The sequence below is a fragment of the Dromiciops gliroides genome, chromosome 1 (genome assembly GCF_019393635.1).
Source record: "Dromiciops gliroides isolate mDroGli1 chromosome 1, mDroGli1.pri, whole genome shotgun sequence".
NCBI classification, from domain to species: Eukaryota; Metazoa; Chordata; class Mammalia; order Microbiotheria; family Microbiotheriidae; genus Dromiciops; species Dromiciops gliroides.
The window spans coordinates 741,545,104-741,571,259 of NC_057861.1; the positions used below are offsets into that span (position 1 = coordinate 741,545,104).

The window sequence follows — 26,156 nt, forward strand, 5'->3', positions numbered from 1 at the left end:
ACTTGCCCAACATCCTCCAGGTAGGAAGGTGACCTCAGAGAGTCCTTCCACCTCTAGAACTCCGGAGTCCTGATTTGTGTTTGCTTTGTATTCACTTCCTGGTCTGCGTGCGGTGCCTCTGCCCCGCACTGCGCCCCAAGGAACCCCCTTGGGGGCAGGGGCAGTGTGTGTCCCTAGAGCCTAGCTCAGACATTAAGAAGAAAAGATACGGTGGATGATCCCACAGAGTTGTCAGGAGGATCAAAGGAGATAACCCGTAGTTGGGTCAGACAACAAGTAATTATTAAGTTCCTACTATGCGCCTGGCATTTGGATAAGTCCTGAGACCGCCCTTGCCTTCAAGGCCCTTTGCAAACCTTCAAATGTTTTATGCATGCTAGACATGCAGAACATGTGCAAAGCAAACACAAGTCAAAGCTGAGGTGCCTGAGAGAGAAGATGAGGGTTCTTTGGTGTGCCGGCTGCGAGAACGATTAACCAGGAGGCCCGCCGTAAAGCCGTGGAGAGGACACCAGCTTTGGGGTAAGAATCTCGGTTCTGCGCCTTGTTAGCTGTGTGATCTTGGCCAAGTTCCTTAACTTCTCCAGGACGGATCGGATGATTTCTAAGCTTCCTCTAAGGCCTCAGTCGAAGACCCTCTGAATCTCGCCTTGGTTCCTTCATCTGTGAAATGGGCATCATGACTCTTTCACTCCCCACCCCATCCTTTCACAAACCTTGGAAGTTATGATGACATCTGAAAGAAGAGACTTTAGAACGTGCTTCTCCTTTTCCAGCTCAGCTCTGGGTCTTTCTTAATTAGCCCAGTGGGAACAAAGGAGCCTTCAGTCTCGCTGTCTAACACAAATTTGCGGGAAAAGATCTTCGGGGCCCTTTGGAGGTACCTGTATCTCGGGGGGGGGGGGGGGGCGGGTGGCTGCTCAAGCCCTCGTGAGGTTGCTGGAGCTTGTCACCTTAATACAAAACCCATCTAAAAGGCAGGTGGAGAGATGACATCACTGAATTTTCCTATCTCTGGAAGGCTAGACTCAGGTCTCCCGTTTTCTCCTTTTGTCTAGCCTGGCCTCGGCCACTCCCCGCCCTTGGGGTCCTGGATTATTTTAGAATTCCTGTGACTTGGGAGTGGCACTATCAAAGCATGGAGGGCTCTAGGGCCCTTTTGGAGAGAGACTTTAATGAGCTGGTCAGGCTTCGCTGGAGTTCAGAACACAGCTTGGCAGGTGGCCCCAACCCGGCTGAGACAAAGGCGGGGAGAACAGGGCAGAACCGTGGATGTTCCTTGGTTCCAGCTGGCTGAGTCCGTGTCGTGCCTGTGTGTTTGACCCTCGGGGGTTCGTTCCTCAGCATCGTTTTTTTCCAGCTTTCTCTGCTTTGTGTCCTCCAAGGATGTTTAAGAGCGGCTGTGGGCCAGGGGAATGGGCTGACTCAGAACATCGACTCCGCTGAGCTAGGCGGAGGTGGAGTCAAGTCAATAAGCATTTATTTATTAATCCTACTATGCGCACACTGGGGAAGTAAAGACACTCCCTGCCCTCAGTGAGCACCCCATCTAATCGGGGAGACCACAAGCAGACCAGTCTGTAGCACAGGGTGTGTGTACAGGGCAAATTGGAGATCAGCTCCAATTCACCCTGACATTTCTGAGTCACTGACCTGGGGGCCACGCCCGGGAAGGATTGGGGGGTATAGAGCTAAAAGAGGAAGGAGAGTTCATTTGGCCCAACCGTCCCCCCACTCCTATCACCAGCGTGGAGACCCAGGCTCAGAGAGCTCAAGGGATGCGTCCCAACTAACTTGCCTTCTCTGGGCCTCAGTTAGTTTCCTCATCAGGATGATGAAAGTAATCTCTTCATGGCCTACCTGGAGATTTATTGTTCCAAGGCCCAAATAAATAATAACAACTACAAATGCAAATAGTATTGATCCAGAGCCTTGAAGTTTGCAAAGTGCATCACTTTGGGAGGGAGAAGTGAGCTGTGTAGGGGGGGGGGGGCAGATTCTCCCTCTCCTTTCTCTCTAAACTCGGCTGATCCAACGGCTGTTTTCCAAAGTCTTGGGGGTTGTGTTTTTTGTCATGAGCTCAAATGAGATGCTGCACCGTGATGCACTTTTCAAATTTCAAGGTGCTGGATCAATACAATTTGCTTTTGTGGCTGTTATTATTTATTTGAGCCTCAGAACAATAAATATTCAGGTAGGCTATGAAGAAATTACCTTCATATTTCTGACAAGGAAACTTTGTGGGTAGAAATGCTTGTATTATTTGGTATTTGCTAAGTTCAGGTTAAAAGGAAAAACAACCCGGGAGGTCAGTGCTATAGGCATTATTGTTCCCACTTTACAGAGGAGGAAACTGAGGCTGAGAGGCCAGGTGACTTGCCCAGGGTCACTTGGCTAATAAGTGTGGCAGACCATGGCCAGCATTTCATCCACTATATCATGCAAAGCACTGAGTAATTCAGGGGTTCTTAACTGGGGTCCATGAATACGCCCCCTTGCTCCTGAGGGGGTTCGTGGACAGATTTTAGGGGATCTTGAATAAACTTGAAAGGGAAAAAACTACATCTTTGTTTTCACTCACCTCTAACTGAAATTTAGCATTTCCTTCTGTTACAAATTAAAAACAAAAACCTTATTCTACAAAGGGCTCCTTAGGTTTCATCAGATTGCCAAACGGGTCCGTCATACAAAAGTGGTTAAGAACTCCTAGGGCAGGGGCAGTGAGGTAGCTCATTCAATAGGATACTGACCCAGGAGTCAGGAGGATCTGAGCTCAAATGAGACCTCAGACACTTACTGTATGACCTTGGACAAGTCACTTAACCCCGTTTGCCTTGGTTTCCTCATTTGTAAAGTGAGATGGAAATGGCAAACCACTCCATTATCTCTGCCAAGAAGTCCCCAAATGGGGTCACCAAGGGTTGGACTGACTAATGGAGTAAACAACAGAAATAAATAAACCCATAATATTCTTTGTGAAAATTGCCTTGCAGTTCAGCCTTGGAGAACATCATCTTCCTCCTCCCTCGCCTTTCATCTTATCCTGTCTCCCCCCCCCCCACTTCCTCCTCCTTTTAAAATCTCTTAAAGAAATGACTTGGGCGCAGCTAGGTGGTGAAGTGGTTAAAGCACCGGCCCTGAATTCAGGAGTACCTGAGTTCAAATCCGGCCTCAGACACTTGACACTTACTAGCTGTGTGACCCTGGGCAAGTCACTTAACCCCCATTGCCTGCAAAAAAAAAACCCAAAAAACAAAGGAAATGACTTATCAGAAGACATTGAGTCCTTTGAACTCGGTGATACAAATTCAGTGAGTGTTTCATCTTTTTCTTTCTTTCTCCCCAGAAATCCTGCAGGTCTCATTTGCATCCTGCTTTTCCTCACTTCCATGCCTATTCAGACATATGCCGGTCTATTTTCTTATCTGTTCCTTGTGTAAAAGTCTTGCCTGTTTGACCAGATTATAGTCAGGGGCTAGGCTATCCCAGGGCTAAATTGCAAGGTGCCTGGGTGCCTTGTAAATAATTGTTAAATCTAGATAGGCACAGGAGAGGAAGATGGTGGAGGAAGTACAAGAAAGGAGGAAGAGGCTCTAGAGAAAAATGTATTACTGAGATATTTGAGGGATTAAGTGAAATCCGAACTCAGAACCTCAGACAGTAGCTGTGTGTCTCCAGCAGACAAGTCACTTCACCTCCCTTTGCCTCAGTATGCTCACAGTAAAGTGAGGAGGTTGGACTTACCTTCTAAAGTCCCTCTAGTTCTAAATCTATGACTATAGCCTTATGACTAGGATCTTGTGACTCGGAGTGGACTCTTTCAGTTTAGACGATAACCATAATTCAATCTCCCGGTTTGGGGTTTTGTGGTGGTTTTCAGGGACAGATTTCAAGTTCTCATTTTGCCTTTGTTTCCACAGGCCAGCACTGATCCCAGTCAGCCCAAAGAGTCCCTTGTCTGGACAGGATGAGGCTGTCAGGTAAGTCCAGGCTCTTACTAATTAAATAAGCTGAAGTTGTGCAATTGCTGCTAGGGGGTGTGCTGATAAATGTTTAACAACCAGCTTGGGGGGAGGGGGGTGATGAACACATGACACACTTTTTAAGTTTTAACCTGCCTTATTCACTCCCTTTCCATAATTTTCTTCAGTCTAAAAAATCCAGAGCAGTAACCCAAGCCCTGACCTGCAGCATTTGCCCTTTTGCCAAGATGTCAATATTAAAATTTAACAATCAGCTCTCAAAAGCCATCGCAAGCAGGCTCCAGCCCTTCTAATGGTTGTTATTGGAGCCAAAGGCGCTTGGGACCTGTCCTTAGCAGCAACTTCTTTCCCTAATCTGATCAGTGAAGCCCCTGCTCCTTTAAACTGCCCAGACCCAAGAAAATAAGATCCTCATGCAAGGTCCTAGAAAAATGTAGAGGCTTGACAGTTTTCTTGGGATACGAGGCCAAACGGCAAGGTTCTGGGGGAGATCCCAAGATACATCTGAACGGGCAGGACTGGGAGGCCACCAGGAGCGCAAGGCAGTCAGTTGTCTGGAGGAGTCCCCAAGACTCACACATTATAACTTGTCTGGTGATACAGGAGTGAGCAACTAGGTCAGATCACCAGCCCCGACCCTCAGCTCTGGCTGTCCTTGGGGGCCTGATTAGGGCTCACTTCAGCCCAAACTGCCAGCACCAACCCTTGGCTTTTTTTTTTTTTTTTTGCAGGGCAATGAGGGTTAAGTGACTTGCCCAGGGTCACACAGCTAGTAAGTGTCAAGTGTCTGAGACTGGATTTGAACTCAGGTACTCCTGAATCCAGGGCCAGTGCTTTACCACTGCGCTATCTAGCTGCCCCCAACCCTTGGCTTTTGAAGCAACACACCCCAAGGAAAGGAAGCAAGAGGGGGAAAAGAAAGCATTTAGTAAGTTCCTACTATGTGTCAGACACTGTTCTAAGGTCTTTACAAATCTTATCTCATTTCAGGTTCACAGTAGGAGGTGGGTACTATTATTATTATCCCCATTTTATGGAGGAGGAAACTGAGGCTGACTAAGGTTTTTGCCACTTGTCCAGCATCTTTCACAGTGTCTAGTGTCTGAGGCCAGATTTGAACTCAGGTCTTTCTGGCCCTGTGATCTAGCCACTGAGAAGGTGGTGTCAAGAATGCAGTCTCGGGACAGCTAGGTGGCACAGTGGATAGAGCACCAGCCCTGGATTTAGGAGGACCCAAGTTCAAATCCAACCTCAGATACTTGACACTTACTAGCTGTGTGACCTTGGGCAAGTCACTTAACCCTCATTGCTTCACAAAAACAAAAACAAAAGAATGCAGTCTCTGCTGGACTGGTGACTTCTATGAGGTCTTGATGCCCAAGACCTTGGGGAGCTCATCAGCCCCTCCCTCTCCTCTCCCTCCCCCACAGACACAATGGGAATAATGTTGGGGGTCAGCCACCCCTGTGGACCTGCTCTGGGGTCCCGGCTCTCCCCTGCTCCCCGTTTCCTCTAAGAACTATGTAAGTTCTGCACAAGCTTCACCATCACAGGAAGCTTCCAGGCATCAGCTGGAGAGGCCCGACTTTCCCCTGCTCTCTGTAGGCAGCCAAACACAGGAGACAATTGGGGTGCGGCTCAGAGCTACCAACAGAGCCATAAACCCCTCTATCTGGCAACCAAAGCCCTTCCCAGGATGGCAGGCCCCTTGCACATCCCCCTCCCCAACTCGTGTTCTGCACACGGGCTCCATCTCCCATCTCCAGGCCTTTGCATGGGTTGTCTCCATGCCTGGCGGGCCTTCCCTCTTCACCTCTGCCTCTCAGAACCCCCGGATTTCTTCAAGACTCAGCCCAAGTAGAAGGCCTTGCCATGGGCTTGCCAACTGCTGGGATGCCCTCACCCACATGAGTCCCCTATGGAGTACTCCTTTGAGCAGCTTACCACGTACTTCTATGTCACCCCAGACAAAGGCGCGCTCCCCAGAGCATCCTCCCTCTCTCCCCCTCCCCACACTCTCTCTCTCTCCCTACTCCTTAGGACGGTACCTTGCACACAGTAAATCCTACTGTGTATCTTGCTGCTGCCCCTAGATGCCTCTGGAGAAGAGAGTAAGGTTCATGACCTTGCACAACCCGCCCTCACTTCAGCCTAATTCACTGCAAGTCACAACGTCACCCCAATGTCACGGTCCTCTTTGAGAATGAAGGACAAATAATAACCACCACAAACAAGCTTAATACCTAGTTGTCATTTGGCCCAAGGACTGGCAGCAGCTTCTGCCCGCCTGCCCCTTTGTGCCTTGCTGGGCTTACACAATCTGGGTACTGCTCTCCCTCCCTGCCCCGTGGGTTGGTATTCCTCCTTTCTTGTTGGTTCAGTTTCTGACACTTCTCCATGGGGTGGGAAGGGCCTCTGGCTTCCCAGCTATAGCCCTGGTTTTATTTCCCACCTGTTCTCCCAGCCCCACCCCTCCCACCCCCGATGCCCTTGTGGCTGGGTCAGGGAGAGTGACAGCTGTTCAGGGCCCTTCCTCCATGACCAGTGACTTCCTGGAGTATCATATTCTGTAAGTGTCCTCCCCACCCATTCCACAATAGGACCCGTTTGGCCAAATCCACCAGACATTTACTCTCGACAGCTTCCGGCAGAGCCAGCCTCTGTCCCCTTGAGACATAGCCTGGTTGCTCTTGGCAGATCAACTCTTCCCAACACCAGTTTAAATTAAACTGTTATTTGCCTTTCCACCCTGTCACAAGGTAGCCTACCTTTCCAGCCTATTATATAGTATCAATGAATCAATCAGCAAAACATTTTGAAGCACCTACTGTGTACCAGATACAATTACTCTCCTTCATGTATTCTCTATTCCAGCCAAACTCACCCACCTACTGTTTCCCTCCTCATACATGAGGTTCCATCTCCCACCTCTCTGCCTTTGCAAAGGCTCCCAAGCAATTAATCAATCAGTATTTACTAAGAGCCTACTATGTGTCAGGCTCTGGGGATCAAAGGTACAGAGATTACTTTGTCTCAGTGTCACCCCACCCTAGCCTTGTACCTGGCATATACTGGAGTAGGAATTTAATCAGTGCTTGAGGCATGAATGAAAAAAGCCTCCAACTGGACTCCTGATTATACCCATCCCATTTCCCAATCAAAAGCCATTGCTGCAGGACAGGCAAGTTAAAGGGTCCAAGACCACAGTGACTGTTACCCAGTCAGCACCCAGAGTGGCTAGAAATTCAAAGATGCATGTTCATAAAAGAGTCCACGTCGGCTTCCATACTTAGAGGTACTCTGCTTGGAAGAGCTGGGTTCAGTGACCTATGGAGCACTGAATCTTGCCAAGATGAATATTCTTACGATAGAGAAGGCTGTCTTCCACCCAGATTCTCCTTGGTGAGGCAGATGTGAGAGGGGAGGGATGGTTTCCATTCTGTGCCCGGAGGCAACAAGAGACATCACTTCGCGATGGCCCTTGGGCTGTATCTGAGGAGCAAAACCCCAAAGACCAAGATATCCCCAGTGCATGAAGTCCGGGAATGCACTTGACACCATCCTCTGAGCTACAGTAACAGGCCCCCTCCTCCTGCCCCTGGTTTTATCTCCTCTCATCTCCACTAAAGGTTTACCTCTTTAATCATTAACTCTCCCTAATTTTCAATCTTTCCTTATTCACCTCTGATGCCTACAGACATGCCCAATATTCTGATTTTCCCCCCTAATCGGTGAGTTTGGGGCACAAGGGCAATCTGTGCTGAAACAGGTGACCCAAGGAAGCCAGAACTCAGTGAGAGCCAGAAGATGAACAGCGTAGAAAAGTAAGAAAATTAAGATAAAAACAAGACTTAATCATGAAGCGGGCATTCCAGAGATCATAGAAGAAGCAACTGATAGATATGGAGAGGGACATTTGGCAGGAAAGGGTGGGTTGCTATGGGTGTGAGTTAAGGAACTAGGCAATGGGGAATGGGCTCTAGAGTCATTGGGATGGGAAGACTATGAGAAGGCACAAGTATGCTCACAGCTGGAGAGAAAACTATTGAGGGAGCCCCGTGATTAGACGTTTGGAGGCCCTCACTCCAAGCCCATGGCTGATGCCGATGTTGTGTCCTGTGGAGCCCAGGAATAGCATTAGATAAACCCAGAGGGGACGGTATCCAGGAGCAAGGCCAGCGGCACTCAGCAGTGACAAATACAACAGACAGATCAAGAGGCATGAGTACTGAGAGAAGAGCATCAGATTTGGCACTTAAGAGAGTCACACCATTGACTGAAGAGTGGGGACAGTACAAGATGCATCTGTGTTTACTGTCTGACGATTACAAAAAGCAATTGACTGACAGCCCCGCCCCGGCCCCCTTCTCCAACACAGAGCTGCTTCTTCTTCCTGCGTGAAGATCCTACCAGATTCTTTGATCAGTGTAAGCGCAGAGATAGAACTGTTCTGTGATCCTCTGATTTTTGTCAAGAGGGACCCAGAGCCAATACACTCCACTGTCAGAGGATGTCCTGTCCAAGGTCCAGATGGAAGAAGGATTCCCTAAAAATTGATGATGCGGTCCTCCATAGACTCAGGTTGGTGGGTGACTTGGAACATCACAGGGCTTCCTCAAAGAGCTCCATGATCACTCACAGTAGATCAGCCCGACAATCCATATGTGGAAAGTCAAGTGGATGAAGAAATGCCGATCACCCAGCTTATGTCCAGCCCATGGAGGATATGTATATTTGTATGTGTGAATGTATGTGTGTGTGTATATATATGTGTGTGTGAGAGTGTGTGTTTGTATATGTATATGTATATTTGTATGTGTGAATGTATGTGTGTGTATATATGTGTGTGAGAGAGTGTGTGTTTGTATGTGTATGTATATGTATATATGTATGCGTGTGTACATGTATATACATGTGTATGTGTGTATATATGTGTGTGAGAGTGTGTGTTTGTGTATGTATATATGTATGTGTGTACATGTATATACGTGTATATATGTGTGTGAGAGAGTGTGTGTTTGTATGTGTATGTGTATGTATATATGTGTGTGCATGTATATGCATGTGTATGTGTGTGTATGCATGTATGCATGTATATATGTAATAGACCAAGGATTGACTGTGGTATATCATTAGTTTGTTTTTCCACTTCTATTTTTATTCTGAACTTCACAAGCGTCAACCAAAACAAGCACTTCTACATACACACTAGAACAGAGAGGGTTATACTTGACACTACTCATCTCTGTTACATAGAACTTGCTTTTCTTAACTATGTAATAAATCTAGTGTGTAATTTTCAAAGCTTTCTTCCTCGTCTATGATTCCTTCTGGACTTCTTTCTCTTTCCTTTTATGCATTTCAAAAATGTGTTTCAATAACCTCTTTCTTTTCTTTTAAAAAACTTTTGGCATTCCTATCCCTCATTCCTCTCTCTTTTCCCAGTCCCCCAACCACCAACTGAGAAAAAAAGAAAAACAAAAGCTTTGTAACAAATATACACAGCCAAGCTGAACAAACACTGGCACTGGCTGTCTCTGAAAATGTGTATCTTGGGGGCAGCTAGGCGTCGAAGTGGATAAAGCACCAGCCCTGGATTCAGGAGGACCTGAGTTCAAATCCAACCTCAGACATTTGATACTTACTAGTTGCGTGACCCTGGGCAAGTCACTTAACCCTTATTGCCCACTCAAAAAAAAAAAAAAAAAGAAAGAAAATGTGCATCTTTTTCTGCCCCTTGAGTAGAGCTGCTCTCTGTCAGTTATCTCATTGGAACTTCTCTGTTAGGGGGTAGGTAGCGTGTTTCATCCATCCTCAGGAATCATGGCTGGTTATCATGTCATTCAGAGTTCTTAAGTCTTTCTGAGCTGTCTTTGCAATGCGTGATTATTGTAGAAATGGTTCTTCTGCTTCTGCTGTCTTCAATCTGCATCTGTTCATCCGAGTTCACAGGTCTCTCTGAACCGCACATTGCATTATTTCTTACAGCACAATAGTAACCACATTCCCCATTCATTAGGTCTAAAATGCTCATCTAGTCTGAGGCTTCTTCAGAGAGGCCCTGTAGTCCGGCAAACAAGAGTCCTGCATTTGGAGCCGGAACTACAAGGGTTCAAATCCCACATCTGACATTCACTGGCTGTGTGACAATAGGCAAGTCACCCAAACTCTGATGTGGAAAATGCGGATGATGGCATCTGTAATACCTGCCTACCTGCCAAGGTTGCTACAAGGCAAAAGCGAGGTGATCTCCGTGAGGGACTCTTCCACACTCATGCTATAGAAACCTCTGCAGTTCCTAGGTCATAGAGTGTGTGACTAGCTACCCTATTCTAGCCAAAGTACTCTGAAGCCACTAAAGCGGGCTCAGCCTCAATTTCCTCATCTGGAAAATGGGGATAATAGTAGCACCTACCCCCCAGGGTTGTGAAGGTCAAAGGAGATACCGTGTGTATATGTGTATACATGTAGTGCTTTTTTAAAATAGAAAATTGCCATGTAAAATGCTAGCCATTATCATCATGGATATTATTGCTCTGATCAAGTTCAACCACAGCTGGGATATATTTTAGGAAGGTTGTTAATAAAATGGAGGACATCCATGGGGGGCGAGCAGGATAGTGAGAGGCCTCAAGGTCATGAGAGAGGAGGGTGTGTTGAAGGAACTGAAGAGAAGACTGAGGGGGGACATATTAGTCATCTTCACAGAAGTGAGAGAGGGATCGGATCTCCCCCCACTCACCTGCTGCTCCCATAGGGAAAAGTTGAGGAGAAGTTCACCCCCAAGCCACCCCTCCCTCCCCATCACCCCAAACTTATGGCTTTGTCTCATGGGTGGCAGCCATTTTTAGGGCCAGCCCCATTTAGCGTCTGATGGAGAGGGGGGGAGTCACTCTTCAAAAACTTCTCCCCTCCCCACATGCCTAAAAGGCATGAAACTTCTCCCTAAAAGTCCCATGTTTCTGACTCCTTGAGATTAAGGCATTAATCAATGACCAACCACAGTTCCGGAGAACTGGCGATGAAGAACATCACCCGCCTCCTGACAGAGAGGTGATGGACTAAATCTTTAGATTGAGGCACTTAACTAGCTGTGTGACCTTGGGCAAGTCACTTAACCCTCATTGCCCTCAAAAATAAACAAAACAAAACAAAAAAAGAACCAATTCAGAGGGGGAAAGAGATGTAGGGAGGGACTGCAGGCTTGGCCAATATGGAAATTTGTTTGTCTGCATCTTTGCTACAAAGGTTTTTGTTACCCTAGCCCACCCCCAACTTGGAGGAGAGAGAGGAAATAAATTCTTGCTAATAAGAATTTTTCATTGTCATTAAAGTCTTAATAAATGTAGGTATGAAGTAAGCCATCAGCATCATAGCATAAATTAGTTTCTCCATTCATCCAGTGAGCTATCAAGACCCTTAGAGAATAAGGCTCAGAATAAGTCAGTTTTGATGATGCTAATGGCTTGGAAGGGCAAATTCTGGCTTATGGGATAGGGCTGGAAATGAGAGAGGAAGGTCTACTTTGGGGAGCCCTGGGAGCCTACGGGAAGCACTGTGGGAGCAGTGAGCATCTAGAGTAGTAGGACAGCAAAAGTCAAAGGAGCCTGCAGTGAAGTCCACTTCACAGGGGGGCTGACCACAGGCTCACAGGGCCAGAGCTCTAGAGCAAGACAGGCCTTTGCGGGTCATGAAGTCCAAGCTGGCCATTTTGAGAAAGCTGAGGCCCCGGGAAGAGGCGTGACTTGCCCAAAGTCTCTCCCCCTGATCTAACGTGCCCTGTTCTCTGTCCCTCTCCTCAGCCGTACTACGCATAGTGGCCATTGTTTTTACCCTTCTGGCCACGTGGCTCTTTGCCCACACCTATTTCAAGGGAACTGGTAAGACCATCAGCTTGCGAGGCTTCCTGGGTAAGTAACGTCCGTCACCACCGTTTTATTAGCGCAGAAACCTCAGGGTCGGGGCTGAAAATCTTAAAGGATTGTCATTTGATGAAGTGGCTGCTGCTGCCCAGTCGGGGCTCTACTCCATCACCAGAGTGTCCGAGCCAGCCCCCAGATAGATTTCCTGGGCTGCTGCTGTCCCAGGGCCAAGCCTGCGGTCCCTCCTTCCCTTCTTAATGAGCCCGACTCTTTTCTTCGTCCCGAAGGAGGAAAGGTAGCTAAGAGGAAATGGAGAAAGATTTGGAGAGGTGCCACAGATGTAGGGGGTGTTTATCTTTCAGTAAGGGAAAGGGAGAGAAGGAAAAAATGAGTGAGAAAGAAAATGGAAGAAGGGAGGACGCCAGTCGAAGCCAGAGTTGTAAGGAACCTTTGGTACTTTGCTGGAGGGTGTCTCCCTTTCTCAGCATTCCTCCCAAGGTCCCATCTCCATGGACCTCCCCCTATGGAGACCACATGAATCTCTCTAGGGGACCAACAATCTCTCCCTGTGCAGCTAGCCCTCTCACTGTATTCTACCATAACTCCCTCCTTCACACCGTGTCTGATACCCTGCCAGTGACCCACCAAACCCCATATACCACCCCCATCTGCCCCAGATGAATGTCAGCTCGATTCCAGGACCTTAAACCCATCCCTTTAACAACCCCTAAATGTGTTAGCCCATTTCTTTGCTGTTTTACATGGTGAGAAAAAAAATTGGACCACCTTCCCAAACACCACCCAACGGGAAGTTATTTAATTCATCTTTTCCTTGCCATGTGTGGCCAGTGACATTGTTTAGATGATGCGCAAAGGTCCTATGGGCCCTACTTCTCTACCGAATGTTGCAGGTTGGTATTGGGGCTGAGGCAGAGTTCTTGGCCACTGATGAGGCCCAAGTAGAGGAAAATGGCTCCAGGGAGCCCCTTCTGGTCCTGGGAATGATAGGATGAGTCAACAAAAAGGAAGGAAACATGGGATGATGCTTCAAGACCCCTCTGAAGACCCCTGACTTCTCAGACTGTAGATTAAGCTTATTTCCTCCTTGAGGAGAGAGCTACATCATAGCCCCCTGTTCTCCCGCCGCCCTCCCCCCCCCCCCCATCACTTCACTACTGAGAAATTTAGATCTTGGTCTATGGGACTTTGGGCACCTTGGCTCAGGTCATCAGTTCTTTGGTTTTTTAATACATTTTTATTGACATCTCTCCTTTTCCCCATCTTCGAAACCACTCCCTACATCTCTTTCCCCCTCTGAATTGGTTCTTTTTTGGTTTGGTTTGGTTTGGTTTGGTTTTGAGGGCAATGAGGGTTAAGTGACTTGCCCAGGGTCACACAGCTAGTTAAGTGTCAAGTGTCTGAGGCCAGATTTGAACTCAGGTCCTCCTGAATCCAGGGCCAGTACTTCATCCATTGCACCACCTAGCTGCCCCTGAATTGGTTCTTTAAAAATCCATTCCAGAGGCAGCTAGGTGGCGCAGTGGATAGAGCACCGGCCCTGGATTCAAAAGGACCTGAGTTCAAATCCGGCCTCAGACACTTAACACTTACTAGCTAGTAACTTAACTTAACATTTACAAGCTGTGACCCTGGGCAAGTCACTTAACCCAAATTGCCTCACCAAAAAAAAAAAAATTTAAATCCATTCCAACCCTCGGCCAATGAGGAGTGGCCACCACCCAGTTGGTACCCATCCTCACTCAGTCACAACCCCCTCCTTCAAGCAAATGTGAAACAAATCTCATGGAACCATCACCGATCTGAGATTGCTCTCATCACTATGATATCAGTTCAATTCAACATCAATCTTTCCCTCTGAATTTATCTGGAACCCCATTTTGTCACAGAACTTCAAGTTAAAGGGAGAGAGTGAAGGGGCTTTTGTTTGAGCTAGGACCCCCAGAAACTGTATCTGGTGTTCTGACCTCAGGGAAATTAGAATATGGTACATGAACATGAGGCGGGGAGGCGTATCACAATTAGAGAACAGTTCAGGACCAACCACCACAGAGATCCCAAACATAGCAGCTAATGTGAAGCCCCCTTGGGGGCTCATGAGAAGAGTTCGAGGTTGGCTGAGCTGGCTAGGGTGGGCTTCATGGAGGAGCAACACTTGGATTTTTTAGTCACCTTTTGTGAAATCCTGTGTTTAGACTGCCTGGGCGGGGAGCGGGGGGGAGGGGGCGCTACAAAATAGTGTGGTTTCCCTCAGAACTTCTTTCCTTCCTCCCCTCAGCTATAGGGCTTTCTTTTCTGTGAGGTAAATTCTAATCACGTCTTCTTTCTCCCTCCATGCAGGTTCTTCCTCAAAGACAACCGAGAGTAAGTAGAACGTTATTTTTCTGTATCAATCGGCCAACCAACAAGCACTTATTAATCACCTACTGCATTCAGAAATCCTATACTAAGTACAGAGAAGACAGAAATTGAACTATTGCTTCTCTCAGGAAGCTTCTGTTCTACAGGAGGAGATAGCACACATATAAATATAGATAGAGGGACGTGAGTGTGCATATACACACATTTAGTGAGGGGTGCCGTAGATAAGAGGGCCGGGCCTCGAGGCAGAAAGGCCCACGTTCACATCCAGCCTCGGACACCCTGGGCAAGTTACTACAGCACCGTCTACCCTGGTGTCCTCGCCTATAAAATGAGGACCCAAAGAGACATTGATTGTAAAGTGCTTTAGCACAGTGCCGGCTCACAGTGAGTAATGTATAAATGTTAGGGCGCGGTAGTAGCGGTAGTAGCGGTAGTAGCGGTAGTAGCGGTGGCAGCGGTGGCAGCGGTGGCAACGGTGGCAGCGGTGGTAGCGGTGGCAGCGGTGGCAGCGGTGGCAGCGGTAGCAGCGGTAGTAGCAATGGCGGTGGTAGTAGTAGTCTATAGGACAATGTCTTTAGGGAACAATAAGGCGGCATTCAAGCTGAGTCTCGAAGGCCACCAGACACTTCAAGAGATGACTGAAGAGAGAGAGAGAGAGTCCTCTAGGCAGAGGAGAAGGAAAGTTCAGAGGTTTCCTATGTACAAAATAAGTGCACGCGCACACACACACACACACACACACACACAAAGTGAACATGAGGTCACTGCAGGGAGGGGGCACTGGTAGTTGGGCCGTGAGGAGATGCCTTATCCGGGAAGCCTTTGGGCTGAGCTTTGGAGGAAAGGGACATTCTGGGAGGCAGAGATGAGAAGGGAGGGGGTTCCAGGCATGGGGCAGCCTGTGCCCAAGCACAGGACGGGGAGGCAGTGGCTCTTGTGGCAAACAAGAAAGGCCTTTAGGCTGGGGAGTGGAGCGCATCCAGGGGAACGATGTGCTACTTACTGAGGCAACAAAAGGTGTTCCGGAGCCAGGTGGCAGAGAGCTCTGAATGTCTCTGAGAGGTAATAGGGAGCCACGGGAGTTTCTTGAACAGGGGAGATCCAGAGGTGTTATCTCAGGCTCAGCTGAGCTGGCATAGGCTGCTCATGATGCGGGGTCTTCCTTTGTGTTCCTTTGGGGTGTAGGAATAGAGGGAATGGAAGGAGGAAGAATCCCCTCCCCACTCATTGGTCCACCTAGAGAGAAAATCCAGAGAAAGCAGGTGAATAGAAAAATAACAAAAAGATATGAAAGGGGGCAGCTAGGTGGCCCAGTGGATAGAGCACCGGCCCTGGAGTCAGGAGGACCTGAGTTCAAATCCGGCCTCAGACACTTAACACTTACTAGCTGTGTGACCCTGGGCAAGTCACTTAACCCCAATTGCCTCACTAAAAAAAAAAAAAAAAGATAGGAAGGGCTTTAAATGCCAGGCTGAGGATGTTGCACTTTATCCTGGCAGCAATAGGGAGTGACTGAAGAAGTTTGAGCACGGGAGGGACACGGTCAGATATGTTTTAGGACCCACAATTTGGGAGCCAGATAGAAGGTGGACTGAAGAGGCTTGAGGCAGGGAGACCAATTAGGAGGCTGCTTCCTCCGGCCAGAGGTGGGGGAGAGGCTGAATTAGCAGCCAAAGGGAGACACACCTGGGCCAACCACCCAGCCTCAGGCAGGACCCTCTCCAGCTACTGCTTACAGAATGGAGTCTAGCGTGGTGCTCCCTGAAGGGATGCTGGCCCGGGGCTCCCCAGGCAGGGGATGCCCAGGGGTGCAAGGACGCTGCTTGATGCAAGCAGGGCCGAGAGAAATGCAGGCTTGGAGTCCCACCAGGCCAGATCCTGGACGTCCCTGCCCACCCTCGTGGGAAGGGCCCAGCCTCACCAGCCCTGGCTCTTTCCATCTGCATGGGCAGAGCCAGCGCCGGCAGCTTCTGAGCACAAAGGTCAGAAAATCAATTCTGGCAAAGACTGTTTAAGCCGGCACGTTGACACAGGATTTATAAGGCCCAGCTTGCCGCTGATTAGACTCTGGGCAAACTTCACGTTCTCCCCGAGGCCCCGGAGTAATCCCTTTTCCGGCATCGATGTGATGTTCTTCCCATAATCGGATGAAAGCCGACACGTTGGGGAGCGTGCGCAGCTACGCTGGGTCACTGGAAACAGAAGCCATCAGAAAAGCAGATTCGTGCTGGGCAGAGAAGAGGGGTCTCTGCAGCTTGACCCCCGTCCCAGGACTAATCCTGAAATGGGCTCTTTTGGCTACTTCAGTTTCCACCCCTGTCAGACATGGGAAGAAAGGGAGGGCAGGACCGCTTGGCCAAAAATGGTAGGCAGGGCTGGAACCCGATTTCTGTCCCAGAAACCGTCAGTGCTGGGGGATCCCAGATTGAGAGCTGGGATGGACCCAAGGGGTCACTGAGTCCAGCCCCCTCATTTTACAGGTGAGGAAATGGAAGCCTGAAGAAGCTAGAAATGACTTGCCCAAGGCCATACGGCTAATAAACATCTTCCTGAGTCTGGATTTGAACCTAGATCGTCCTGACTCCAAGGCTAGTGCTCTGTCAGATGCTGGGGCCCAGAGATTAGAAATGAGAAGGAACTCAGGCCTTCCCAGCAGCCCATTGCAGCCTTTGGACAGTTCTCAATACTTAAGCACTTCTTCCTGATATCAAATGAGACACCTTCCCTCCCTCCTTCCCTTCCTTCTTCCTTCCTTCGTAACTTCCTTTCTTCCTTCCCTCCCTCCCTTCCTCCCTTCCTTCCCTCCTTCCTTCCTTGTTTCCTCCCTTCCTTCCTTCCTTCTTTCCTTCCTTCCTTCTTTCCTTCTTTCCTTCCTTCCTTCCTTTCTTCCTTCCCTCACTCCTTCCTTCCTCCCTCTCTTCCTCCCTCCCTTGCTCCTTCCTTCCCTCCTCCCTTCCTTCCTCCCTCCCTTCCTTCCTTCCCCCCTCCTTCCCTCCCTTCCTTCCTTCCTTCCTTCCTTCCTTCCTTCCTTCCTTCCTTCCTTCCTTCGTTCCTTCCTTCCTTCCTTCCTTCCTTTCTCTGTCCCTTCCTCCCTCCCTCTTTCCTTCCCTCCCTTCCTTCCCTCCTCTCTTCCTCCCTCCTTCCTTCCTTCCCTCCCTCCTTGCTTCCTTCCCTCCCTTCTTCCTTCCTTCCTCCCTTCCTTCCTCCCTTCCTTCCTTCCTTCCTTCCTTCCTTCCTTCCTTCCTTCCTTCCTTCCTTCCCTCCTCCTTCCCTCCCTCCCTTCCTTCCTTCCTTCCTTCCTCCCTCCTTCCCTTCCTCCCTCCCTCTTTCCTTCCCTCCTCCCTTCCCTCCCTCCTCCCCTCCCTCCCTTCTTCCTTCCTTTCCTTTGTAAAGCCAGGCCAGGCAAGTTGGAAACAAGCCCCTGCGTGTCCTGCTAGATAGACCTGGTGGCCTGACCTTTTTCCATGGCCAAGGACTGCTTGGGCGAGACTGCTCGGACAGAGGCCTTCTGGGCCTGTCACCAGGCCAGGGCGGCCAAGGCATTTCTGTCTGTGCAGCCACGGTCGCTGAGACAGGCAAAGCCAGGGGAGCTTCAAGGAAATGTTACCGATTAGGGGACGGCAGCTGAGGTTAATTAGTCTTGACATTGTACTTGGCAAAGGGCCTTCTAGTCACTTTGCTCAGCGGGACTCAGAGCAGGGACCAGGGATGGTTTAGTAAATACCATTTTTCAGGGAGGGGAGGAGAGAAGGCCAAGCCAGCCCTGCTGCAGGTTAGATGACGAAGCCCCTCAGGGTCCCCCAACAAACGTCCTCTCCCCACCCCCACCCCACCATGTTCCAGCTCTCATTTCTGCCCTGAGGCTGAACCTGAGTCAAGAAGGATCAGGATTGGAGAGTCTGGGAAGGGGAGGTTTCTAGAATCTACCCCAACGAGCATCATTGAGAGGTGGTCAGAGTTGTTCCAGACATTGTGCTCAGCCCGGAGACAAAAACAACAGCCCCTGACCTCAGGGAGCTTACGTTCCACTGGGGTTTGGAACAGAGATAAATACATGCAGGATGGTTTGAGGGAAGAGTCAGCATAAGCACCCGGTCGGGGCTTCTTCTCCTTGGCTGTGTCACAGACCCCTAGGGCAGTCTGAGGAAGCCTGTGGAGTCCTCAGAATCCTGTCTTTAAGAACGTAAAATGCAATACACAGGATTACAGACAAAAATAATTCTACAGATAGAAAGATGCACAGACCCTCTGAAATCTACCCACCAGTCCTTTGGGGGTTCATGGACCCAGGTGAAGGGCCCTTGAGCCAGCAGGATCAAGCAGGGTATGTAAAAATGGCATGTGAGCCGAGCCTTGAAGAAAGTCTGGGATCATAAGAGGGCAGGAGGAGGGGAGGGTGCATTTCAAGCAGGGGTCGGCCTGCAAAGGCACGGAAGTGGGAGATGAAGGCCAAATCTAGGGAAGAGAAAATGGGCTGGTTGGCATATGGAAGCAGCACATCCATGGCTGGAAGCTGGAACTGACTGGGAAGGGCTTTCACTGACAAGCCAAGCAGTGTGTATTTTATCCTAGGGAGCCCTTGATGGTTTTTGAGCTGGAGAGGGATGTGATCAAACTTGGGCTTTAGGAAGCTCTGTGGGGAATGTTTGGGGAGGGGAGAGAAGAGAAGCTAGGAGCCCAATTAGGAGGCTCTTCTAGTGTCCAGCAGAGAGGTGATCGGAGCCTGATCTGGGGCAGGGGCCGTGTGAATGGAGAGAAGGGGATGGATGTGAGAGAGGTCTACTTCTTTGGGGAGAATCAGTGACTCAGTAACTGACTGGCTACTTGATGTGAGGGACACCTCATCTACTTCATGCCAGACTCCCCTCTCCTTTTCAGCATCCCTTTGTCGGGAACCAAGAGCTCACTAACACAGCGGCCCACTTACTATACTAATGGGGATACCTTGTATCTGTGTTGTGTTGTGCCTTCAAGTCTTCCAGTTTCCACATACCACATGATACCAGGGAAAGAACCCTGGTTTCAAAGTCGGGAGACCCAGGTTCTAATCCTGCCCTCGTCACTCTGTGTGACCTTGGACGAGTCACTTGAACCTCAGTAAAAGGAGAGAGTTGAGCCAGATGATCTTCAAGACCTTTTTTTAGCACTAAGAGCCCATTGCTTTATTCATACTTGGGTCTTAAAATGAAAAATAAATAGGATAGAGGTTATTATCCCCAATTTATGGATGAGAAAGTTGAGGGTCAGAAATGTGGTAGCCTGGCCAAGGTCACTCAGTCACAGAGGGAGAGAGCTGGGACTGGAACCCAGGGTTTCTGATGTCGAGTCTAATGTGCTTCTCCTTGTTCTGCTGTTGGGAGGTGGAGGAGAGACTGAAGGGAAGTCCAGGACAAAGGACAGTAGACAGGTCATTTTAGGTCTCTGACACCTCTTCCTGATGCCCTCCCCCCCCCCTCGTCCATTCCCAGCCCCCCCAACCTGGAATTACTTCCTATTTATTTTGTATTGACTCATCCATGTCTGTGTAAGCTCCCTGAAGGCAGGCCTTATTTTCATTCTTGTCTATGTATGCAGAAGCCAGCATGGTGCCTCTAGATGAGGAGAATCCCTCTACCAAAGCAGGTGGCACCTCATCTGTGACCTTGAGTCTTAGGGAGCTGCCTAGGGCACCAAGAGATTAGGAGTACCCAGGGTCACACAGCCAGGATGGATCCAGGATAGGAAAACTTGAACCCAGATCTTCCTGGCACTAGCCACTGGACCATGAAACAAGTCATTCTCATCACCATTGACTCTCCTCTTGTGCTTTTCCCATTGTTGAATACCCAGCAGGTGTTAAATAAATGTTTGTTGGGTGGAGGCTGATTGGAATGTTAGCTTTTCAGCCCAATTTTAACCCAGAAAAGTCTGTCAGCAAATGTGACAGAGTCAGGTGGTGATGCTGAGAGGGCCAGGGACAAGGCAGGGCCGTCCCCTGGGCGTTCTAGCCAGTTGGGGAAGAGGAGATGGGCAGAGGAGGCAGGAGGGTCTGAGCAAGGGTGAAGGCAGAGGGAGCCGGGAGCCAAGGGGCAGGACCTTCACTTGACTCGAGTTTACTGTAGAGAGACGTTTTCCATTTTAATTTTTCTCAAGGGGGAAACTGGGAGGAGTTGTCCTTCTTGCCCCATCCCGTGCCCCAGAGCAGCTTGGGGGCTTCCCAGCTCCTTTTCCCCTTCTCTTCTGACCGTGGAAAAAAAGCCACATCACCAGTAACTGGGAACCAGTTAAAGGCGGGCCCTGTTAACAATTAACCGTAAACAACCAACATTTGGGTATTCTGGGCACCCTGATGGGGGCGGGGCGGGAATCCTGCTGGGCTTGTCTTGCTCAGGCTCAGCCTTTGGTGGAAACCGGGTCAGAAAGGCTGAGGTTCAGAAGGTTTGCTTTGCCTTGGGGAGTCAATAAGCCCTTTTCATATGCATTTATATATCTAGACATATGTATAATATCATTCTACATAACATTACATGTGGGAGTATGTGCATATATACATGTAGGTGGATAGAGGTATCCATACAAATCATATATACGCAATTCATGCTGGCTCTCTCCCTCTGACTCACTGCATCTGTCTCTGTTCTCTGCTGTTCTTTCCTGTCTCTGTGTCTCTGTATGTGCCTCTCTCCCCGCTCTGGTTCTTTCTTCTCTCTGCGTCTTCCTCTCTGTCATTACCGTCTGTGTCTCCTTTCCCTACGTGTATGTGTATATGATTTATATAGATATATAGACGCTCCGTCAATTCAAAATTAATTTCTCCTTTAGGTGGTTAATAGCATCATTTTTCCTCCTTTCCCTACTTCTTTCCCCTTCTCTTCCTCTTCCTCTTCCTCCTCTCCTTTTTCCTCCCCCACCTTCTCCTTCTCCTCCTTCCTCCTATTTCTCCTTCCCCTTTTCCTCCTCCTCCTCTTCCTCCTCCCATGATTACCGAAAGACCAGCTTCCCTCCCCTCTCCCCCGACCCTAGGAGGAGAAAAGAGTCCAGTTGGCCACCCCTCATGGAGGCTGCTTCCCCAGGGTTATCACAGAGCCCCGTGCCAAGGGTCCCTCCCTCCAGACGGCATGGCGGAGAGCCCCCTGCAGAGCTCTCTGGAGGGGGCAGCATCTCCCCAGAGGCCATGCTGAGGACCTCTCAGGCACAGCATGGGACTCTTAATCAGCGCCCCCCCACCCCCACCCCACGGCTGGCAATGCTGCCGTCTCTACCAGTGAAAACCCCAGACTCGCTCTCCTCTGTTCTGGTGGCTATTTTGACTGTTTAATGCTGCCTTTCCCCTACAGCCCCAAATTCTCTAATTCTGCGTTTATCCACTTCTTCCTAATGGTGCCTTCTGAACTGTCAGGTAGTGTTAAAAACACACATTAATATAAATTATAACCTGTCAGGCAGAAAGCCACGGGTTTCATCCCCTGCATGCAAACAGCCCTGGGGGACAACTGTTCAAAGAGCTATTTTTCTTTATATGCTCTCATTAAACAGGGGGTGGATCTGGCACCAGAGTGTGACATTTGCTGGGGTGAGGTTTTAGGGTAATCTTAACAATTAAAAAATGCAAGAGGTCTCCTAGGGTCAACAAGCCAGGCTGGTGTTTTCTCCTAAGGGCTCTCGAGGTGGGCAAGATCCTTATTAAGAAGAGGAATTCTGTCATTTCCACCTCACTGGGTTGAAGTATTTAGGTAGCCCAGGGAATAGACTGCTGGACCTGGAGTCAAGAAAACCTGAGTTCAAATCCAGCTTTCGACGCTTATTGGCTATGTGACCTTGAAAAGTCACTTAAAAAAAAAAACCAAAAACCTCCATTTGCTTCAATTTCCCCATATGTAAAATAGGAATAATAACAGCACTTACCCCCCAGGGATGTTGTAAGGATAAATGGGATGACATTTGGCACCATATAAGGGCTAACTGTTATTAGCCATCATGGGTGCAAGGCTTGAAGGTAGGAAAAAGCATTTATTAAGCAGGAGCAGGGCAGGTGGCAAGAGGTCCGGAGTGGGTGGATGGGTGGTTCTTCACATGGGCTCAGAGTCAATGGCTCAGGGGCCAGCCTTGTCCCTAGATCAAGATCCCAGGCCAGCCCTCACTGCCAGCCAGTGCAGACGCTTCCACTAAACAAGAGAATTCAGTGAGAAAAACTAGGCCTCTCGATACAGTTATTTAACATTATATAGACCAGAGGTGTCCAGATGGGGCCTGAGGGCTGCCCACAACATTCCCAAGTGCTTTTTATACAACTGGCAAATATTTAACAAAATAACTAAAAATACAATAAAACATGAATAATATGATTACTTTTTAAATGGAGTCAGCATGCAGCCTGTGGGGATCTTTATGTACAGGTTGGTGGCCCCCATCTTCAGCTTGGGCTCTGCACACCACTAACAGATATCATAAATCAAGATAAATAGCCCCACTGAGTCATACTCCAGGAGAGCCTCTTGATGCTTCCAACCTGGGGCCAGCAGTTCAACTCCTCTGGGCTTTGGTTACTTCATCTGTAAAATGGGGTGATGGTTTGTGTACTCCTACCCTACAGGGGTGTCCACTGTGAGGAAAGCCCTCTTTCCTCTGGAGAGTGTCATTGGGAGGCCGTGTGGCACATGTCCTACTGTCCCCCATGATTCAGAAGGAGTCCTGACCCCACAGGAGACCCAGGGGGTCACAGGGTAGGGGTCAGGATCTGAGGGGTAGGGAGGGTCACAAGATGGGAACCGGACCTGAGATTTCACTAGTATAGGAAATGCCCAAGCGAGGAAGCTCCCTCGACCAATGCAGGCTGGCACCTTCTCGGGCACACAGGATCTTACAGAGTTGTCAGGGGCCATGGAGTGACCTGAGTCCAGTGATTTGTCCAGGATCACACAGCCAGGACACATCAGAGGTAGACCTCCGGCCCGGGTCTCCCCAGTTCACAAGACCTGTTCTCCATCCGCCACACCAAGATGCATCTCATAAAATAGGTTATTAGACCTAAAGTTTTTGTTTCTCAACTTGTTCACTCAATAGACATTTGCTGAGCACAGGCTGGGTCTGGTGCTTGGAAAGACCCCAGCTAGTCCCTGTCTTCTCCGTCTGCGTGGGGCTTCCTCCCTGAGGTGTCACTAACAGGGCTCTGTTCTCCCTGCAGAGCATCCAAGAAATAAATGTGACAACAGTAAGAAATGCCCCAAGGATTTCTTCGCCTTTCAGATCTCCAGTGGAGCTGCCAATGTCGTGGGGCCCTCCATATGTTTTGAAGACAAGGTGTAAGTCTTTGATCAGCCCCTTCCCATCCCCAACACTGCAGCTGCCTCTTGAGCCAGGGGCCTGGTCTCACCTCTCTCTCCAGGTCTAGAACCACAGGCCTCCTGGGGCCGTCCGAGCACCACGGTCTCATGGCTATTTCAATGGGTCCGTTGGAGAATTCAGATTTCCAGTTACCAAATAAAGCCAGAAGACTGGTGAGGGAGTGGGGGAGGGTGAGCGGGTAGGAGTTATAAGAATGGTCTGGATTTTCCCACCAAGGGAGATCACCTGAGAGGGTGGCCCAGAATGAGAGCCAGATTATGGGTGGTGAGTAGTGTCTGTTGTACTTACAAGGGGTCACTTGTTTTGGGGTGTTGGCCAGTCAGTTAACAATACATAGGATGAAGACTTAGAAGAGACTTCAAAGGCCATGGAATCCAAACTCCTTATTGTACTGAGGCATAAAATGTTCAGTGACTTAACCAGGTTCCTACAGCCAGTGAATGCCTCAGGCAGGATTCGAACCCTGGTCTTCCTGACTCCAAGCCTTCATTCACTGTGCCACTGGTTACCTAACAGTGATTAAGTTGAACAAATAGTTCCTGGGTTAAATGCCCAGAACTGGAAAAGGGACTATGTCGGAAACCCCTCAGAAAACCTCCCCCCATATACTCCCCAAACGCCACATGCACTAAAGAACTAAATACAAGAACTAAAACTAATAAAACCTTGGCTTAAACTTAACTTGGGAGGGGGGGGCAGCTAGGTGGTGCAGTGGATAGAGCACCGGCCCTGGAGTCAGGAGGACCTGAGTTCAAATCTGGCCTCAGACACTTAACACTTACTAGCTGTGTGACCCTGGGCAAGTCACTTAACCTCCAATTGCCTCACTAAAAAAAAACAAAAAAAAACCCTAACTTAAGTGAAACACAAGTTTTCATTTCAGAACATATTGTCCTGACCAGAAGGAACTTTCTCTTATAAATGAAGGCAAAGATCAGAGAAGATGCTGGCAAGGGATAGCTTTGTGACACATTCCACCAGAGGAGTTAACTACCCTCTTGTTTTCAGTCTTTGGCCCCTGAAACCCTGGGCCTTGGTGAGATAGAGCCAGGGCCTGGAACTGTGGTTTCTCTGCTATTGGGAACTCCCAGGTGAGGGCGCTCCGTTTTACCAGTGCAGGTTGGCATGGTCAGTCTTAGAGAGTTGCCATGAGCGCAGAGAAGGTAGGGGACTAGCGTCAGAAGTGAAACCTGAATCTAGCTCTGGCTGGCTCCAAAGTCAGTTCTCTTGTGCGAGATGGAGAGAGAGCTGATTGTCCCCACCACTGATTATGTCTGGGCAGGGTGTCCTTTTGTCTTGCTGTCTAATGAGCTGGCCTGGAGGCTTCTAGGAGGACACACCCATGGCCAGGCTCCGTCTGCACAGGTGTCTGCCATTTTGTCCTCGCTGGCATCTCCAGGGCTGCTCCCAGTGCTGGTTTAGGTCCACGCTAAGGTTGCTGGCTCTGTTTTTTTCTTCCTTTCCCCAGGCTCATGAGTGGTGTGAAAAATAACATTGGGAGAGGACTCAACATTGCATTGGTGGACGGTGAGTAACTGATCAGCAAGTGTTGATTAAGCGCCTACTGTGTACTCAAGGCTGGGGGGGGGGGGCAGGTTGGGAGGGAAGACATGGTCCCTACCCTCAAGCAGATTTTAACCTAGACCCATAGATATCATTTATAGAACTCTTAGAAGTTTGCCAAGTGCTTTACAAATTACCTCTTGTTTGGTCCTCACAACAGCCCCGGAAGTAGGTGCCTTTTAATGATGAGGAACCTGAGGGTCAGAGAGCTTTCGTGATTTCTCTGGAGTTGAACCGTCCTAAGTGCCAGTGGCTGAATTTGAATCTATGTCTTGACGACTCCAAGCGTGGGCTTGTTCCGGGAGGCAGTCGGTGTTATTTTACAAATGAGGAAACCGAGTCTCAGAGAGGTGTATTATGACGACCCCCAACTCTTTAAACTGCTGTGGGGGAGGGAGAATCATACAATCATAGCATTTGAGTCACAAGGGGCCCTTAGTGGTCATCACACCCACCTCCCTCATTTTACAGATGAGGGAACTGAGGGCCAGAGCTCTCTTCATTCTTCCACCAGACCTCCCCCGGAACAGATCTTTGTTTCACGGCCGCTTCCCCTGCCAGATAAACACCGCCCCCCCCCCCCCCCCCCGCCAGGTGTCTGCAGATGGGGGAGGGCACGGGTTCAAGGAGGAGGCTTTGACCCAGCTCTCCTCGCCCCGCCAAGGAAGCTCCGGTTCCCAGCTTCCCTCCCAGACCCAAGGCAAGTTCGGGCTCAGTTCAGAGATAGCCCGCGTTCTAAGAGACGCGGGGGCCGCCCTCATTCCAAATCGGAGCTCGGGGCGGCAACAAAGCCCAGGGAGGATGACCGAGTGGGTCTGGAGTCTGTGCAGAGGCAGAGCGTCGGCTGCAGGGGAGGCAGGGGAACCCAGGCCCAGCCCAGGCTGAGAGAATGGACGGGCGAGGACCTAGAGCCGCACCCCATGGTCCCAGAGTTGTTCGTTGGTGTCCAGCGGAGATCCCCAAGCTTCCCCTCTGACCGCTGGGGCAGGGGTCAAAAGATGGCATATGGCAGAACATCTTTTCCTCTTCAATCATTTCCCTC

General features: G+C 49.4%; 1 protein-coding gene and 1 long non-coding RNA gene across 2 annotated transcripts in view; one reads left to right on the forward strand and one right to left on the reverse strand.

The window, feature by feature from the left end:
- Nucleotides 1–3,967: 3,967 nt before the first annotated feature.
- FAM3D (FAM3 metabolism regulating signaling molecule D) overlaps nt 3,968–26,156 on the forward strand; it is a 39,350-nt gene continuing 17,161 nt past the window's right edge. The window contains exons 1-5 of the mRNA XM_043967917.1: nt 3,968–3,980; nt 11,786–11,893; nt 14,204–14,227; nt 23,391–23,508; nt 25,020–25,078. Coding sequence (XP_043823852.1) covers nt 3,968–3,980; nt 11,786–11,893; nt 14,204–14,227; nt 23,391–23,508; nt 25,020–25,078 — 322 coding nt within the window. The remainder of the gene's footprint in view (nt 3,981–11,785; nt 11,894–14,203; nt 14,228–23,390; nt 23,509–25,019; nt 25,079–26,156) is intronic.
- The window catches only part of LOC122729215, a 41,841-nt gene continuing 30,922 nt past the window's right edge, over nt 15,238–26,156 (reverse strand). Inside the window, exon 3 of the long non-coding RNA XR_006353314.1 lies at nt 15,238–15,463. This is a non-coding gene — a long non-coding RNA (uncharacterized LOC122729215). The remainder of the gene's footprint in view (nt 15,464–26,156) is intronic.